Consider the following 18,535-nt stretch of genomic DNA (forward strand, 5'->3'; position numbering starts at 1 on the left):
CTAGCCACTAGAGCTAACTCTGACAGTTCATGCTACCTGTCAATCAAATCTAATTATTCATAATTTCAAGCATTTAATTACACCTAAATGGAAACGTTATTAAAAATTCACCCCTCAGAGTTGTCATGACCTATTAAACTTGAAATGGTATTTTGAATCTGACATGTTTATGTTTATTTCTGCTGTGAAGTTGGCAACTTTAACATGAGTGTTAATGAGAATTAGCTCCTTTCTGGTGCCCCTAGTGGATAAGGGTGGAACTGCAATTTTTGTCTCTTCCAGTTTGGCTTCAGGTCTGTGATTGGGTTCCCCCTTGGTTACGCTAACAAATCTGAAAACAAGCTAGGTTTTGAATGTAAACACACACACACACCTGCATTCATGTCATGTCATCATGTGATGGTGAGTCTGCTTGAAGATGAGGGGGATGAGCCGTTTCTTCATCAGATGACAGGTTGGATTACAGTGACTTCTTTTTACTCATCTGCCAGGATGGTTTCTGGTACATTTGTTGTGTATCTGTCACCCAGGACCTGTCTCTGTTGTGATAGATTATGCGGAGAACACAGCTTGGCAGTCTCGCGATTCAAAGATTTGGAGATCAAAGTGTTCAGCTGCGTTTATTATTCATAGTATGACGGCTTGGGGTTTTATTTCAAGTTTTCTGAGATGTTTATACCACGTGGAGCTGCTAATGATGCACTGTCAACTGATGTTGCATTCTCGGAAGAATAAATCAGATGGCAAAGTTTTCTTTATTTCTCACCTAATCCAAGGGTAATACTGTCAGACACCACAGCCGTTTGTTGATAAACTGGCAGGTGAACTATTTATAGAACAAACATTCAAATTGAAAGCTTTTGGTGCGGTGTTCAAAATACTGCAACACTAATGATTATCGAGGGAAGGCTGTTGTACGTTTAGGGTTTTCTTACATGCAGCAGTAAGGTGATGAAAAAGCTTTCTCTGAAATAAGAGGCTGTACAAAGTGTTTGATTCATTTTTATTTTTATCTCGAACACAACCAGATTCCAAAGTACCATTTGGAGAACAGCCGTGTCCTCATCTCTTTTTTGTTTGGTTCTATCAAAACCCAGCTTTCAAATCATCATCCGTGCTTGTCAGCCATGTTTCTGTGCTCTTTCACTCTCTGAACAGAGGGAAATATCCTCCTGATGCCAAAAACTCAAAAACCTGTCCCTGCTGTTCGTTTTCCCTTTGAATTACAAACCTGTTGTTGCCAATTGTGAAATAAACAGTTAAGCCAAGGCAGAGACCATGAGTGTTATATGTAAGGTTTGGAAAAATAGACAAGAAATGTTCCTAAGAATGTGACTTTGTATAGTTTTATGGTTATAAAACCTGAAATGCTATAAATATGCTGCATGATGATGTCATGGTCTGTGTCTGCGTCTCCCCTCATGTGTCTCCTTGTGTTCTCCATCCCTCTCTAGGTTCTCCTTTTGTGTCTTCTAGCGCCTTCATGTGTCCTTGTCTGCATCTCTTTATGTGTCTCTTTGTGTTCCTCAGGTGTCTCCTGTTTTGCAGCCCTCTAGATTATCCCTCCCAGGTCCTGTGTTCCTTCAATCTTCCCCAGTCACCCCTCTGCAGTTTTTTATAGGCTCAGCTTCTCATTTTATTAGTCTCTTTAGTATGTTTTCCCACAGGTTTTTGTAGTTTCCCTTCCACCTAGAATATTGGTTAATTTTGCGTGCTCATCTTGTCTTTAGGTTTTTTACTCTTACGTCATGTTAGTTTCCTCCCTGATTAGTTAATTGCTTTCACTTGGATCCTCTCCCCACACACCTGCAGCCTATCTGCTTCCCATCATGCCCAGTGTATTTAAGCCCTGTCTGTGTCTCAAGTCTAGTCCACACGTAGCCGTTTTTTTTAAATGAATATCCGCCCCTCCAGAAACTTGCATCCACACCACCTCGTTTTAAAAAGAAACTCTGTCCACACGTACCCAGATAAATCCGTTGTTAAGGACATGCCAGACCTGTAGGCGGCAGTACTTCCCCCGTTCTTAACCTCGTCCTTCATCTGTGGTCTTCTGCAAGGAGCAGTAATTCCGCTTGCAAAAACAAACAAGCAAAAAGCGCTTGGACAATTGATAAAGCGAGCGCAGCTCTGAGGGCATCCATGCTGTTGGCTAGTGTAAACACAGGTCGCACACGTGATGTCAGCATTTTTTGACGCGGAAAGTGACGTTGCGGACCTTAAAACTCCGGTTTTGTCTGTCCACACGCAGACACCCAAAATGGAGAAAACGCAGATCTTCACTTTGGCCGGAGTTTTTAAAAAGATCAGTTTTCGTATGAAAAAACTCAGTTTTCGTGTGGATGACACGCCAAAACGTTGAAAAATATCTACGTTTTGGCAGATCCCCGGCTACGTGTGGACAGGGCCTCATTGTCTTGTCGGTTCATTGTTGTAGTCAGCGTTGTTTTGTGCTCTATGTGAGCTTTTGCTTCTCGTCTCTAGGTTTTGTGCTCTGTGAGCTTTTGTTCTCCTGTTGTTCAGGACTTTGGTTTTTGGCTTCCTGCCCTTTTTGGGTTTTTGTTCATCATCCTAATAAAAGGATTTACTTTTAAAACGCTCCTGCCTCGTGTCATCTGGGGTATCTGCATCTTGGGTCCTAACCACCTCCTTGCTCTCAGCGTGACAGATGATGAATACATAATTACAGTTAGAAGCCTTACATTCCTTGAAGGACTGCATTTCACAAGCTGCCTTTAATATCTTCAAAGTTAGAGTGTCTTATGTTGAGAAAGGTTTGAATTACATCTTAAAAATATAATTATGCAGTTTACTTTAACGCTGCCAGATCTTATTTTACAGACAGTGGTAACTACTGATCTTACAGTTAAACAAATATCATTTATTTAACACTTAGATTATATGATGAGAATGACTCTCAGCTACTAAAACGATTTAGCTGACTATCTGTATTGGCCGAGTGAATCGGTTTATCTCCATCTTTATAGCTGCTTATACAGTGTGCCAATAAAACCATACTAGTTACTAATGTCTCTAAAAATCTCTGTTGATTAAATTCAACAGAGGTTTTCTTTTCTCTTCTCCTGTAGGTTGTTAGCGATAAGGCAGCCATGCCCCCCCCAGCTGACATTGTGAAGGTTGCCATAGAATGGCCCGGTGCCAACGCTCAGCTCATAGAGATGGACCAGGTGTGTGTTCATCTGAAATATTAGTTTCACTTCCAGTTAGACACCAATAGGATTCTCTGATGGCCACTAAAAGCTGCGTTAAAGGATTATCCCCACCTTTTAATTTGTGTTTCTTTGTGTTTTTTTACTTTTACAGAAGAGACCTTTGTCCTCTATTATTCGGGAGGTGTGTGATGGGTAAGTGCCACCAGTATGACAGGCATTAAAAACCAGTACTGAACCAATTCAGACAGATCAAGTATTTGGTCAGTTGGCTTGTTTGTGTCAATCTACTGGAAAGCCTAATTCTAACATAAAAATCAAATCCACTTGTTTATCCTAACCAACCCTTCAATAAACCCTTCAACATGCTCAGAGACGCACAGAGCTCCGATCATTCTCAGCGGGCCTTTCAGGTGTTGAAACCAAGGGCCATATCTGAGGATGTTATTCAGAATTCTACAATGCTAAATACATTTAATAGTTATCATATTTTAACATTTACATCCACTATTACCATCTATCTACCCAACCATCCATCCATCCGTCCGTCTGTCCGTCTGCACGTACGTCCATCCATCCATCCATCCATCCATTTTCTGAACCCGCTTGTCCATGCAGGGGGGCTGGTGCCTATCTCCAGCTGTCAACGGGCAAACAGGTGGGGTACACCCTGGACAGATTGGCAGTCCATCGCAAGGCAACCCAGAGACACACAGGACAAATTACCATGCACACACACATTCACACCCAAGGATAATTTAGACAGACCAATTGACCTGACAGTCGATCTCTTGGACCGTGGGAGGAAGCCGAAGTACCCGGAGAGAACGCATGCATGCACAGGAAGAACATGCAAACTCCATGTAGGAAGACGCCAGGCTGGGATGCAAACCCAGGAACTTCTTGCTGCAAGGCAACAGCGCTAACCACTGCACAACTGTGCAACCCTATTCAGAATTCCACATTGTTAAATAAATGTAATAGTCATCATCACATTTTAACTTCTGGACTCCAGCCATCCATCTTCAGCTGCTTCTCTGGAGTTGAGTCAAGGGGGCAGCAGCCTAAGTAGAGAGGCCTAGGCTTCCCTCTCCCCAGCTCCTCTGGGGGAATCCCAAGGGGTTCTCTGGCCAGCTGAGAGACACAGTCCCTCCAGTGTGTCTTGGGTCTTCCCTTGGGTCTCGTCCCAGTTGGACATGCAAGGAAAACCTTATCAGGGAGGCATCCAAGAGGCATCATAACCAGATGCCTAAGCTATCTCAACTGGTTCCTCTTGATGTAGAGAAGCAGCGGGTCTAATCCGAGCCCCTCCCATATGACTGAGCTTCTCACCCTATCTCTAAAGGAGAGTCCAGACACCCTGCAGAGAAATCTCATTTCGGCCGCTTGTATCCGCAATCTTGTTCTTTCGGTCTGGTGACCATAGATGAGGGTGGGAACGTAGATCAAATGGTGAATCAAGAGCTTTGTCTCCCGGCTCAGGCCTCTCTTCACCACGAGAACAGTTGCTTGGTCAGTGTCTCCCTCTTTCTCTGGCACAATCCCTCACACGCTTGCCGGTCTGAGTGCTGCTGAGATCCTAACGGCGAGCGGTGGGGGATCAGAGGTGCTAGGGCCTTCGCCAGTGGCAAACACACTCTGACGGTGGCAAAACATCTTTAATTTTGCCTCCACCTTCAGATTGGACCATTTTTTCTCTCTGAAGAACTCACTGCATTGATGGCTTCAGCAACGCTGTGCCACTCTGTGGATTTTCTCTTATTTGTTATGCCACTGCTGTGACATCCAAAACGTATTTCCTTTCATTTTTTCCACCTCACCCACAAGTACCTCAATTTCTGCTTCGGTGTAATTGCACTTCCTTGATCTGCGGGTGCCATTTTTAATGGTGGACTGCTGCAACGAGCCGGCTTATGTATATGCATGAGATCCACGAGTCACTTCTCATTCTCATTGCATGAGTTTGCTCTGTACATTATAGCTGCCAGTTCAACTAGAGCTAAGGAGAATTCTCATACCCATCTCCAACACATGTATAAGGTCCATATAGCGCCTTATATAATCCATCCTAAGGTTTTCAGCTGTGATTTTAGGTTTTGAAGTTGTCGTTTTGCCTTGACATTCATGCACTTTAGTGTGGAGGTTTGCACATTTGATCTCACCCGTCCACATCTTTAGCAGGCTGCATCTACCCACTGCCTCGCTCTGTAAAATCTGAAGCTGAATATTTGGGTTTTTTGTGCTTTGTTGCAACCACCCACTGAATAACTCTTCCTCACATTTGCACAGCTTATCACTCGTGCAAACAGATTTCTGCTGGAAGCAACGGCCTGACTCGAGCAACCTTTTGTTCGTGCACGCTGGAGTGCGCTGCGCTGTAACATTCCCACATTTTGTTCCTGGCAATTACTTGTTTTGAATCAGTGTGCTGTTTGTGTCCTCAGCTGGTCTCTGTCAGGCTCCGAGCAGTTTGCCCTGCGTTACGCTGATGGTCCACAGCTTTATATCACCGAGCAGGTTTGATTCTTTGTTTTGTTTATCATCTCCTAATAAACAGATTGTAAAATCATTATGAATACAAACACCACTTCTTCATTATGTTTCAGAGCCGCTGTGACATTAAAAATGGGACCATCCTTCGATTAGCAATTTCCCCCGTAAGTCAGCTTTATTTACATATTCTGACTCTTGTAAACAAGTTTTTTTTATTTATTTATTTTTTACAAATAAACAACCAGTTTTAAAGATGTATGGATTCTTGTTACCATAACGATTTCGCACCCATCTACAGTCTGACCTTTTTATGCATTTGGAAATATTGAATCGGCTTATAGCTCATATATTTCTTGCTGCTCTGATTAGCAAAACTACATCGCTGCTTTTTAAAGGTTAAGAGGAGTGGATGTGATCTGTCGTGTTTAGCGACCCTATCCTTTAGCTCACTAATAATTAATGATAATCTGCTTTTTAAAAATTCCACCCTTCTGAGATTGTACTGGATACACTGGGCTGAGGATTGTGTTGTTTTTCTTCACTTATCAGATTTAAACCAGATATGCAATTTAAAATGTGCTAAAATACAGTACATATAATTCAATATAGAGTACATGTATTTCAGAAACAGCCATATGGTGCTAGAGCTGCACAATATATCAAAACCTTACTGATGTTGCGATTCAACAAGTCATGTGGGAAAGAATTGCAATAAATTGCAGCTGCAAGCTGCTTTTTTGGCCAATCAGATGTGCCTTTACTTCTCAGAATGCTCAGACTAAGATCATAGGGGGAAAGTGGTACTTTCAAGGTTTTTTAAATGCTTGAAGTTTGAATGAAATGCCTAACAGGGACATATTATGTAAAGCTCACTAGTTGCATATATTTTTTTTTGCTACGTTATGGGTTCTGATGCCTCTATAAACACTCCAAATGAGAAAAAACCTGTTCATCTGGGTTTCTGATAGTGTCAGGGGTGTGTCCAAAGGGGGAGCCTAAGGGGGCACAGCCCCCCCCCCCCCCGATCACACACACACACACACACACACACACACACACACACACACACACACACGCACACGCACACACACACACACACACACACACACACACACACACACACACACACACACACACACACACACACACACACACACACAAAGGCTGGCCACCCCAAAAAGTTAGACTGAAAAATGTTGTGAAATATAAACAATTATGTGCCTAAAACAAGCCATTTCAAAAAGTCCCTGTCTGTGATGTCACAAAGGGGTAAAGTAGAACAGAACCACCTTTCATGTGCAAGAGTGATCTGCTGCAGGAGAAGTAGCAGTTTTAGTCCGATCCCCGGTGTTTAGCGCTCTCTTGTTTACCGTGGGAGTGCACGTTCCGGTTTCAGGGAGGCCTGGCAGAGCGATGATAGCCGACGGGAGGGTTGAGGAGTTCTGTCACCGCATTTGTGTTTAAAAGCTAGCTTATTTTGTAGATTAGCCATTACAACTTTAAACACTGATATAAACAGACCAATGGGTCATTTTTTTGTTGCAGCCACACGTTCTAAATTGTTAGTTATTAAAAAAAAGGGTAATAAAACGTAATTTAAAAGATAAAAAATAAAAAAATCTGCGTTCTTTAAAACACAATACTATGCTTTAAAATAAAACAAGGAAATATAATGTTAGATCGGTTTATGTGTGTAAATCATCATCACTGCAAAATCTTGAAAGCTCCTTTGGAAAATGCTTGAAAAATGCTTCAACCCTCCCACTGTCTTCATGGGTGACCCCGTGAGGAAAGTTGACCATTGAGCAGGGCTGATGGTTTATCCCTTGGGTTCATGTGGCAGGGGTGAGGTGGTGCTCACTTCTCACCCCTGTCACGTGGACCCAAGAGATAAACCATCAGCCCTGCTCAATGGTCAACTTTCCTCACGGGGTCACCCATGAAGACAGTGGGAGGGTTAATTTGACTCAGTGAGAGGTATTAACCTCATCAAGCACGTGGAAATTGTCATGAACATCGTGATAATGAGAGAGGTAAATATGTTATTGTTACTGCGATATTCAGCGTTATGTAAACTACTGTTTTCCTGATATGGTGCAGCTCTAGATGCTGCCAAAAAAACAAGATCTCACATTTTCAGATTATGTAAAAAATATTCCCTATAAATTATAACACTGTTTTTAAAATTAAAAATACGCTAAAACAGTGAGGAACCATGGAAGATAACTATGCTTGGTGAGGATTTTTGGTCTTTGTCAGGCTCGTGCTGCTCGTCAGCTGCTGGAGAGGATCCAGTCTCATGGGATTGATGCTCGCCTTGAGGCTCTAAAAGAGCTCGCCAAGTTGTCCGCAGACCCGACCTTTGCCACAGAGTTCATAAACATGGAGGGCATTGGGACTCTGGCTCGCCTTGTAGAAAGTGGCACCCAGTAAGTATTTGCTCATGGGCCTGTTCGTGTCCTTTTTTAGCTGTAGGTTTTTGATACTCTGTTGTGAGCTGGTGTGTGTGTTAGAAAATGTTTAAAACTTTAATAGAGTCTAAACTTTCTCTCCTTGAGTTTTGGGGAAATGCTGGCCTTCACGCTCACCGCTTTCCTGGAGCTGATGGATCACGGCATTGTGTCATGGGATCTTATCTCCCTCTCCTTTATCAAACAGGTACTTCCTCTAGAAACAGAGAGCCACACATTTTACTTAACCTCCTCTCTACATGTAGCTTCTGTTTAGAAACTCATGCTTTTTTCCTCTTCTCTGTGTTCTTGGGTTTAATTGTTTGACCTTCCTTTCATCTCTAATGCCGGAGATGTGTGGGTGATGTTGCCTAGTAACGCTACATCCTGTAGCTCCTTCTGAAAAGTTTTCCTCCATAAACTTCTCAGCAACCTTGACAATCTCTCTACAAAAAAAAAAAAAAAAAAAAAAACTTTACAAACTCTTGATTCCTACACTTTTTGTTATGCAACCAGATTCCTTATCTTTTTAAATTTCAAACATTGCGGCCATGTTCTGGCGTTACACAAACACTTCCTGCTCAACAGGACCGTTGCTTCAGTTTCTCTCTGCTCAGATTGCAGGCTACGTGAACCAGCCCATGGTGGACGTGTCCATCCTGCAGCGCTCTCTCGCCATCCTGGAGAGCATGGTGCTGAACAGCCACAGCCTGTACCACCGCGTGGCCCAGGAGAGCACCGTGGGACAGCTCATCGGGCACCTGCAAGTGTGAGCACACACACACGCACAGGGGCCCCGTGCACTCTGATAAAAGGAGGAGGTGGAGAAAATGTTGTTTAGAAATAAACGTGCTGTTTTTGCTGTGATGTTTGGGTTTTTAATGATTTAAAGATGCAAAAATGTCACCAGATTTCATTTTGTGTAGAAATGCCATAAAATGACCAAAACCAACAATGTTAAAAATACATTACTACCACTATTTCATGTTTAAACTACCATTTCTAATCTAAATAACCATGTTTAAGGCAAAAATTCACACCATCACAACACTCATTGAAGTAGTTTAAAATTTCAACCCCTGTGTGTTACTATGGTGTATAACATGATTATTCTTCTGCTTTTACAATTTTCTAAAATATTAATTTTCATGCAGAAAATCAGAGAAAGGAAGTGGTCAAATATGGACATGGAAAAAAAACTATGAAAAAGTTAAATAAACACTATTTTTAAATAATATAGATAAGACACTTAGAATAATCTCGCAAATTTTAAAACATATCATTGTAGAATAATAAATATAACATGATTATTAAACAAAATAGTTTATTATTATGAAAAAGATTACTGTAGAATATAATAGAAATGTTATTGAACAATATATACCATTTCTAATCAAATATATATTATTAGAACATTTTTGAATATTTGAGGATCTGCCTCAGTGTCATCTTCCTCCTCTTCATCATCACTGTTGGTGAGATTGGTTGGCACATTAACAGTCCTCCATTTTCCATAGAAATCTTAATTTAAACCAGCAAAATATATTCATATTTTAACAGTTGTTGTTACTGTTACTGGGATTACGGTATGCAGATTATGTCTTAAAAACAAACAATTTTACTTAAAAATATACATTGTTTCTTTTAACTGTTCAGAGTGTAGGATCAAACATGGCAGCTTTGTGATGAGAGTTTCATAAACCTAGCACTGTTAGTTTTGGAGATCTGACCATAAACACGAGAGGAGACCGAGCAGTTTTCTGCTTCTGCAGACACGCCATATTTGGCCTGAGCATCATTGCCCCACGCTGATTGGTGGAAGGGCGCCATGGCACTAACATGACTAGCTTGATCTCTGACGACTGGTTGGGTGAAATCCCGTAATTCTAAGTGTGCATGAAAAGGCGAACAAACATGATTCATGATGAGAGCGGAAGTGCCTACATGCAGACGTTGACCTTATAAAGTTTTGATCTACAGAAGGTGGGGCGACGGTGGCACAGGAGTTAAGTGCTCGCCCCGTAATCGGAAGGTTGCTGGTTCGAGTCCCGCTCAGTCTGTCGCTGTCGTTGTGTCCTTGGGCAAGACACTTAACCCACGTTGCCTGCTGGTGGTGGTCGGAGGGACTGGTGGCGCCAGTGCTCGGCAGCCTCGCCTCTGTCAGTGCGCCCCAGGGCAGCTGTGGCTACATTGTAGCTCATCCCCACCAGTGTGTGAATGTGTGTGTGAATGGGTGAATGACTGATTGTGTTGTAAAGCGCCTTGGGGGGTTTCAGGACTCTAGAAGGCGCTATATCAAATACAGGCCATTTACCATTTACCATTTACCATTATGGTAGTGAGCTCCAGCCTGATTACACTGTAGCTAAACAGCCATTGGAACCTGTGTGGTAAATTATAAATTGTGTTACTTAGTAAATAATCCCAAACTGATTACATGCTGGTTTTGTTCTTTTTATGGTATAAAAAAAAATAAGGTTTTCAAAATCCTCCAATCATCCCTGAATTTGCATCAGTGGTGAGGAAGCCTAAATAAGTTGTGGACTCACTGAGTGTAGAATAGCTGTTAGCTGTAGTTTAAATGAATGCATGTACTTTTTAGAGCATGGTGCTTCTAACTGGTTGTTGCACTGCTGGATATTTCCTCAGGTCAAATCAGGAAATCCAGACATACGCCATCGCTCTCATCAATGCTCTTTTCCTGAAGGCCCCAGAGGACAGACGGCAGGTCAGTGAGCTGCACTCGCAGCACAGACCTAACAGACCACTAACAGGAATACTAATGCTTCGTCCTCATATGACACTCTAAACAACACTACTGCAAACTCTGAATGGCTGCTAATTTTTACAGCAGTTACAGCTAATGTCTGTCTTCAGGCGTTCGTGTTATGGTTCCTCCATAAATCAGCTTATGTTTAATTACAGCTTTGTCAAATTCACAGTTATGGTTTTAGCTGTCTGTGGGATTTTACCCATTTCAGACTGATATGGAATAGTTCTTAAAACTCCCTTTAGCTGAATAAGCAAACATTTAGTAAACCCCTTAAGGGACAAATAAGGAAAAACTAAGTATAAACGCTTGTTGATGCACACAAGAAAACACCTTTTTGTGCTACTGGAAAACTGGTGGGTCTTAAACATCCCTAAACATAGACAGTTGTCACTCAACAACAAAAGGAAGATGAGTTAAATGACATCAGTTTAGTAACACCCTACATTCTAAATGCAATATTTAAACCTTTCTGATCCAGGGTGATTGCATACCCGCTTTTATTATGTGTATGAAAAACAGATTTCTTTTTCTTCAGTGTCCTTACCACGTTCTCTCGTCTGTAGAAATAGATAAATAATGCATGAAGGAATTTTCACAAACATTCAAAATGAATGAAAATAATCATTGTGTTTGATATTTAACCAAAATTAACTGAATCTAATATATTTTTAGCATATATATACAAGTAATGAAGGAGAGCTTCTGTTTCTGCCATTTTTATATTCAGTTTCTATAGTAAACTGTAAGTTAATAATGAAAAGGAGCAGTTAAACTGATATAAAACACTTTAAACTATTGTTGTAGTAATTATGGTTTTATTCTAATATAAAAAATACCAAACCATCAGTAAATACAGCTTTAATCAGATGAAATTTGATATAAATGACCTGATATTGACTCTGCACTTTACCTGAGCATCAGTGGATCAGATAAAGATGGTAATACATGTAAAAGTAAACAAAAATTTGATATTTTTTAACAATAAGATACCAAAAATAACCAACTCTGCACTGAGCTTGCTGCTAATCATCAGGTTATGCTGAATTTAAGCCAATTAAATTATAAAAGAGTGCAGTGTGTTGCTGTAGAACCAGGTTTGACGTCCTTGTTCAGCTGCTGTTATGGGCCACTAGAGGGCGAACTGAGTCAGTTTTAATGAGACAAAGCAAAGGAAATATCTGATCCCACAGATGAAAGACTGTCATCATGAACATAAAACACCTCGTTTCGTAAAAACAATCTGAAGACTCTCTTTAAAATATCAGTTTTGTTTTGCCCCCTCTAGATGAGTCATTGATAAGATGAAAACAGGTGGAAAATCAGCCGTTTAGGGTTTGATTCAGTTGGACAACTTTTATGTTTCAGTTGAAGAAATGAATATTTGTGCAGCTGCTATCAGCATGAACCGCTACATCGTGACTGCTTGATGTTCCTATTTGACATGAATCACCTCTGTGCACGCTGTGTGTCTGGATCTCATGTTTCTTGTGCGCACTTTGCAGCACCTCACTTAGTGTACGCATCTCTCAGCAGCTCATACCGCCCCACAGCACTTCTCCTTCTTCACTCTGTAGTTCTTACTTGTGTCGTGGCCGATTGTTGCATAATCCATTCAAATTAGGACAGAAGCGCAGCTTGTTGCAGCGGCATACAGACTGTGCTGACTGAATCAAGTTGAATGTGCTTTTTTGCAGAATGTTTGAAGGCTTAATGGTTCAAACCAGTGATGAAAATGTAGCTTTAGGGGATTAAAAAGCTCATTTGATGTCAGCATCAACTCTTGTTTGATTTTGACTTGTGTGCATCTTTAGGAAATGGCGAGCACTTTGGCTCAAAAACACCTGCGGTCCATCATCCTAAATGTAAGTATCAAGTTTAAGTTGCAGGAATGAAAATATTGGAGCTGCACTCGGACTCAAGTTCACCGGGAGATTGTGCGTCTTTGCATGTGCACATTAGGGTTTCACACCTCCTTCCAATTTTCAGAGGCATTACTGAGATACATTTGCCCCATTTGTTTCTGTGCTGCCCTCCAAGCAGCAACTGTGTGTGTGTTAGTGAATTTTACCCATGTTTAAATAGGGTGTACAGCTCCACCCCTCCCAACAGGCAGATCATGTGCGTAGGGCCCTGTGATCCATGGGGGGGCACATCTTGCACAAGAGGATGCATTCTCGTCCATGAGGCGCTCCGTGCACTTAACACTTACAGATAGCCAGCCCAGGGAGGAGAGAGAAGAAAGCGAGGAGTCTGACACGGCGCATGCAGTTACTTTCTGAAACAGTAGTGTGAGAGCTTTTTTCCCACAAAGACCATTCATTTATACAAGTGACCATTGCAAATGTGTTGAAAAGATGAATGATTTTGGAGTATCAAAGTTCCTTATCCCAGAGGTTACCAACCTGGTGTCTGCGTGTACCATGGTGCCTGGTCCCTCCCCTGGCCTCTACAGCAAAAGGAATGAATGGTTCACCAGAATGATTGACAGTTATGCGGACCAATGGTTCAGATGATCCACCCAGAAGAAAAAGATCCTCCGTTATTCCTTTAATATATATTTTGATTTATTCTTCTCAGTGGCCTAGTGTTGGAATGTCCGCCCTTTGACTGGGAGTTCCGGGTTCAAATCCCAGTCGGGTCATACCAAAGACTTTAAAAATGGGGCCCAACGCCTCCCTGCTTGGCAGCTTTAAGGTGTTGGATTGGGGGGTTAAACCACCAAATACTTCCTGAGTGCAGCCACAGCTGCAGCTCACTGCTCTCCACAGGGATGTGTCAAATGTGGAGATGAATTTCGTCAGTGTGTGATGATGACTGCAGTAACTGCAGTATTCTCTAAAACAATAAATAGCTTTATTAAACATGAACTTTAGTTTAACTCTGATATATTCAAGGTCAAAGGTCAGTATTGTAAAATCCTGGTAGCCCTCTGTATGGCTCAGTACCCGTTAACTAACCCTCAGCTTCACAAAGGTTGGTGACCCCTGCTTTATCTGTTAAGACCCTGAAATCAGGCTTTTTGGCATTTTTATTCCTGCTATTTTGGTGCAAGGAGTCCATATTTAGATTTCCCAGCAAGGACAATTGTGATCAGATAGAAAGAAAACAATAGCTCAGACCAGCTGAATTTCAGTGGTGCGCTCCTCATTAACACTGTTGCTTTGCTGCTGAGGCAGAGCAGATAGCAGGCGCCAATGATGCGTAAAACAAGAAGCAAAAACCAGGCACAATGCATTCTCAGTGAGTCAGTGTCTGTCGCTTTTTAGTAAAGCTTTATTAATTCTGTGTTCTTGGATATTTTGTTGATATTTAAAATAAACAGCCTTTACCTAAAACTAATTTTTGGTCTTCCGCTTGAGAGATTGTGTAACTGTCGAGCCCGTAGCTTCATCCCTGGAAATAAAAGTTGGTCAGAATTTGTAATAAATAGGAAGCTTTTCTGACTCAGAGGGCTGTGACACAAAACCGGTAAATGTGATATGACACCAAGCCCAAAATCTGCTCAGAAAAAAGATTCCTTTTGGCGTTTGTCAAGAAACGCTCGCCTAAACTGGCTGCAAACGTTAGCGAGGAGAACGCTGCATTCCAGTGTCCTGGAGCGGTTCCTGTTCTGTTTGCTTTCTCAGAACAAATCCCTGAAATTTGAAGCACTTTTTAATGAGACCAGGTTACCGTAGCAGCTCACTTATCTGCAGTTTTCATTTTCGCTTTAATAAACAGTGTTTTCTTTTGTTGTATCTAATCTTTGCAGCAAACAGTTGTGTGTGGGATTCTAATGAAGATGGAATGAAATGAGGCTTTTTATTTTAAAATGCTTTTCTGTTTTGCATAGTCTCATGTGGCATCCTTTTAGCTGTATCCTTCAAACTGTGTCAGCATAGAAGATGATCACAGTTGGTTCTGTTCCAGCATGTCATCAGAGGGAATCGACCAATCAAAGCTGAAATGGCACATCAGCTGTATGTGCTGCAGGTCCTGACCTTTAACCTCTTGGAGGAAAGAATGATGACCAAAATGGACCCTAATGATCAGGTACAATCTGAAGTCAAGACGTCTTTGTACCCATAATGACACAAAGTCCCGTTACAACGAATTCCAGTTGCCTCTAAATGTGCGTAAACAAATGAACTGAAAGTAAAACACCCTGTGAGCAATCCTCCGAGGTATGTTTAAATGAATAAAATGTTTAATTGAATGGTAATAGTCTGCATGCTGTGAGAGTTTAATAGAGATAACCTCCTACCAGGGGAGATGACTTTCTGATGGATCTGCTTTGATGGTAACAAGCCGAGCAGAAAATTAAGATTTTGCTGTTTTTGCCAGTTGAAAGCCATCTGCTCATCACTGATTGACCCATCTGTTTTATAGCCTCCTTTATTATTTCACTGCTATCATGTTAAATGTTTTACTCTTCGTGCTGGTAAGCTGTTGAATTGGTTTTCATTTACAGTCTCAGAGAGACATCATTTTTGAGCTTCGTCGGATCGCCTTTGATGGAGAAAGCGATCTCACCGGTACAGAGAAGAGGAAAGCCATGTACACCAAGGACTACAAGATGCTAGGATTCACTGTGAGCAACAGATTTCACTTTCACAATGTAGTTGTTAAATGCTGCACCTTGCTAGTTTCAAAAAGAAATATTGGGTTGATGTGCTGACTTCTAACTCAGAACCACGTGAACCCAGCCATGGACTTTACCCAGACTCCTCCTGGGATGCTGGCCTTGGATAACATGTTGTATCTGGCTAGAGTGCATCAGGATACTTACATCAGGGTTAGTGATGGTCGTTACAGAATTTAAAAATCATCAGATGGACCTTAACAAAATTTCTTTTCTTGTTTCAGATCGTGCTGGAGAACAGTAGCCGGGAGGATAAACATGAATGTCCGTTTGGTCGCTGCGCCATCGAGCTCACTCGAATGTTATGTGAAATACTTCAAGTCGGAGAACTACGTAAGGGGATTTGTATATGTTATGCTGATGTTTATCTCAATGAAGTATGATGTTGAAAAAGTTTAACTTTGAGAGAAGATGTGTGCTTATATTAGCGTGCGAGTAAATACCTTGTTTAAAAAGATTAGTTAGCTTAGTTAGAAAATGTACTGGCTATCTGACCCTGTTCTGTGGTATAAAGTAATCTTTATTTCCCCAAAGTCTCTCCCCTTGCCTCTTCAGCAAAAGGAGCCCAAGAGGGAGCTGTCAGTGAAAGAGAATTTGTCCCAGTCCCCAGCGTGCTCCGCATGCCCCAGTCAGCTTAGCACACCAACCTAGCTTAAATGCTAACTCAACCTGCATTAAATTAATGTCAGTCTGTAAACTTCAAGCTGACTGTGGAAGAGGGGGGAGGGGAACAAAAAGGGATTTATCTTTTGTGTATTGGAGCTACGCAATTAGCATAGCGTTCACCTTTACGCTACTGTTGTAGCATTAGCAGGGTTGTCTGATCCCTGCCGGTTTTAGATGCTTCTCTGCTTGAACTCTGCAGATTCGTTAACAGCGAGTGATTAGCTGCAGAACTCGTAGAAGGCTGAGGGGCTAATTCAGCAGTTAGAATTAGGTGTGTCTGAGCAGGAACATATTGAAAACATAACGTGTCCATTAGCGCTAAAAGGCTACTTGCATGACCATGTACGGTAGGAGGCGTGGCTTTCAGCTCTTTCCAGAAGGGGAGGAGGAGCAGGGGCGGAGCTATAGCATTCAGATTTCTAAATCTCCTCTCTTCAATGACATCACACTACAGACTCCAGCTTTAATGAATTTCATTGTTTTTGTCTCTTTTAGGTTTTTTGTCAATTTAGTTATAACTTAATAAATTGTAACTGAAAAGCATTTCTGTCAATCCTAACATCAGTTACCTCCAGATTACTGGGCACATTTCACAAAATAAACAAATAAATATTAGTAAACCTCATAAATTTCAAGGAAACTTTATTGCAGAAGAACCAGGATGTCCCACATAAATATCAGCCTCCACCTTCACCTCACGTTGTCCTATTTCCACACGACAGGTGCAAACATTAACGTCAACTACAGACAAATTAGATGGTCTATGTGTGTTTGTCTGGTTTCTAGTTTCACTGCAGCATATGGTCAAACCATAGTTTTCACAATTAAGATACTTTCTGTTAAATATTTTTAGCAAATGAGGGTTGTAACGATTACCACCCCATGTTCTTCACCCATGACCGAGCCTGGGAGGAGTTCTTCTGCGTCTGCATTCAGCTGCTCAATAAAACCTGGAAGGAGATGAGAGCTACTGCTGAGGACTTCAATAAGGTCTCAGTCTTTCCATTTACTATTCACATGTTAGCTTTAGTTTTGCTGTTAGGAAGAAATCTCAAACTTAACTGGTGGAAAATAAAAACAAGTGTGTTTGTTTTATGCAAACGTTGCTTTCCCTCTGTTGAAATTTGCATCTTTCTGAGCCAAGGTCTTGAAACGGCATCCACCTCATTATCAGACAATTTTTTATTTATTTATTTGGCTTCAAACCAAAGTATGCCCATGGGGGATGTGCTGCTGTTTTTGCTTCAAAACAACAAATCCATGATGTTAATGCCAATAGATTATCAGCTAAATGCAGCTATTTAACAAATAGTAATGAACATACAGTTGTTTGTGTCTGCAAGCTGTTTTTATATAACCCCAACATTTGTGCAAAATGATCACAGTGTGCTCAAATGTTTGCTGTTAGGCGACTATTAAACTGTATTTGTTGTATTTAGTGTGCAGCAGCTCTAAAATCAAACAGAGATTGGCACCTTCTGGTCCAGTTATGATGTGTGTGTGTGTGTGTGTGTGTGTGTGTGTGTTTACAGAAAACAGTCATCATTAACCATCATCTCTCCAGATGTTGGTTCTGCATGAGAATGAGAACTGTCTGGCTTCATACAGACATGTACTGCTGTTCTGCTGTTTGTTATGGAACAGCCCAATGAAGCAGAAAGGCAAAAAAAAAAAAGTTTTGGTTTGTTAAATAATGCACGATTATCACTAATACACCAGACTTTGAATATTTTAGCTTTCAACTCAACTCGACCCAACCTTTATTGCTGTAAAGGGGTGGGGAACCCTGGTCCATTCAGCATATTATATTTTCAACCCTGCATCATCACACCTGATTTCAATCAGCAGGTGATTAACAGGCTTCTGCAGAGCTGATGAGCTGCAGAACAGGTAGACATGCAGGATACCGGCCCTCGAGGACCAGGGTTTCCCATGCCTGCTGTAGCACATTACAGATATGACGTTTAACACCAGATTACTGTACAGGAATGAGAATAAAAACAGATAAAACCAACAAAGAAGTACAGATTAATAGGTAAAATCATATAATGGCAACAGCTAACCTACAGAGTTAAAAACCAGATCATAGAAATAGGTTTTCAGCCTCAAATGAAGAATGCTGAATGGATAATGGAAGCTCGCTCTATAGTCCATAAGGGAACCACCACCAAGAATGCCCAACCCTTCCTCGTCTTCATCAGTCCTGGAAGCCAAAAGCAGCATCTGGTGTTCAGAGCGGAACATCCGAGCCGGAACATATGGCTGCATCATGTCAGTCAAATAGGCCGGAGCCAACCCATTTAGGGGTTTTAACACCAATTAACTCACTTTTAAACATGTTCTAAAAGTGACAAGCAACAAA

At 41.4% G+C, this 18,535-nt stretch overlaps 1 protein-coding gene across 4 annotated transcripts in view; it reads left to right on the forward strand.

The window, feature by feature from the left end:
* The window catches only part of elmo2 (engulfment and cell motility 2), a 34,405-nt gene that overhangs the window by 4,293 nt on the left and 11,577 nt on the right, over positions 1–18,535 (forward strand). The window contains exons 2-15 of one of the 4 annotated variants that reach the window (XM_015975018.3): positions 3,064–3,188; positions 3,325–3,365; positions 5,615–5,687; positions 5,777–5,827; positions 7,923–8,092; positions 8,222–8,321; positions 8,731–8,882; positions 10,763–10,841; positions 12,698–12,748; positions 14,796–14,918; positions 15,337–15,456; positions 15,556–15,660; positions 15,732–15,840; positions 17,027–17,163. In XM_015975018.3, the coding sequence (XP_015830504.3) occupies positions 3,111–3,188; positions 3,325–3,365; positions 5,615–5,687; positions 5,777–5,827; positions 7,923–8,092; positions 8,222–8,321; positions 8,731–8,882; positions 10,763–10,841; positions 12,698–12,748; positions 14,796–14,918; positions 15,337–15,456; positions 15,556–15,660; positions 15,732–15,840; positions 17,027–17,163 (1,389 nt within the window). In that variant the 5' untranslated portion in view covers positions 3,064–3,110. Of the gene's footprint in view, positions 1–3,063; positions 3,189–3,324; positions 3,366–5,614; positions 5,688–5,776; positions 5,828–7,922; positions 8,093–8,221; positions 8,322–8,730; positions 8,883–10,762; positions 10,842–12,697; positions 12,749–14,795; positions 14,919–15,336; positions 15,457–15,555; positions 15,661–15,731; positions 15,841–17,026; positions 17,164–18,535 lie in introns of those variants that run through there. The other 3 variants (XM_015975020.3, XM_015975019.3, XM_070549297.1) reach the window with 3 other exon arrangements.

This window comes from Nothobranchius furzeri, chromosome 3 (assembly GCF_043380555.1).
Source record: "Nothobranchius furzeri strain GRZ-AD chromosome 3, NfurGRZ-RIMD1, whole genome shotgun sequence".
Classification (NCBI taxonomy): domain Eukaryota; kingdom Metazoa; phylum Chordata; class Actinopteri; order Cyprinodontiformes; family Nothobranchiidae; genus Nothobranchius; species Nothobranchius furzeri.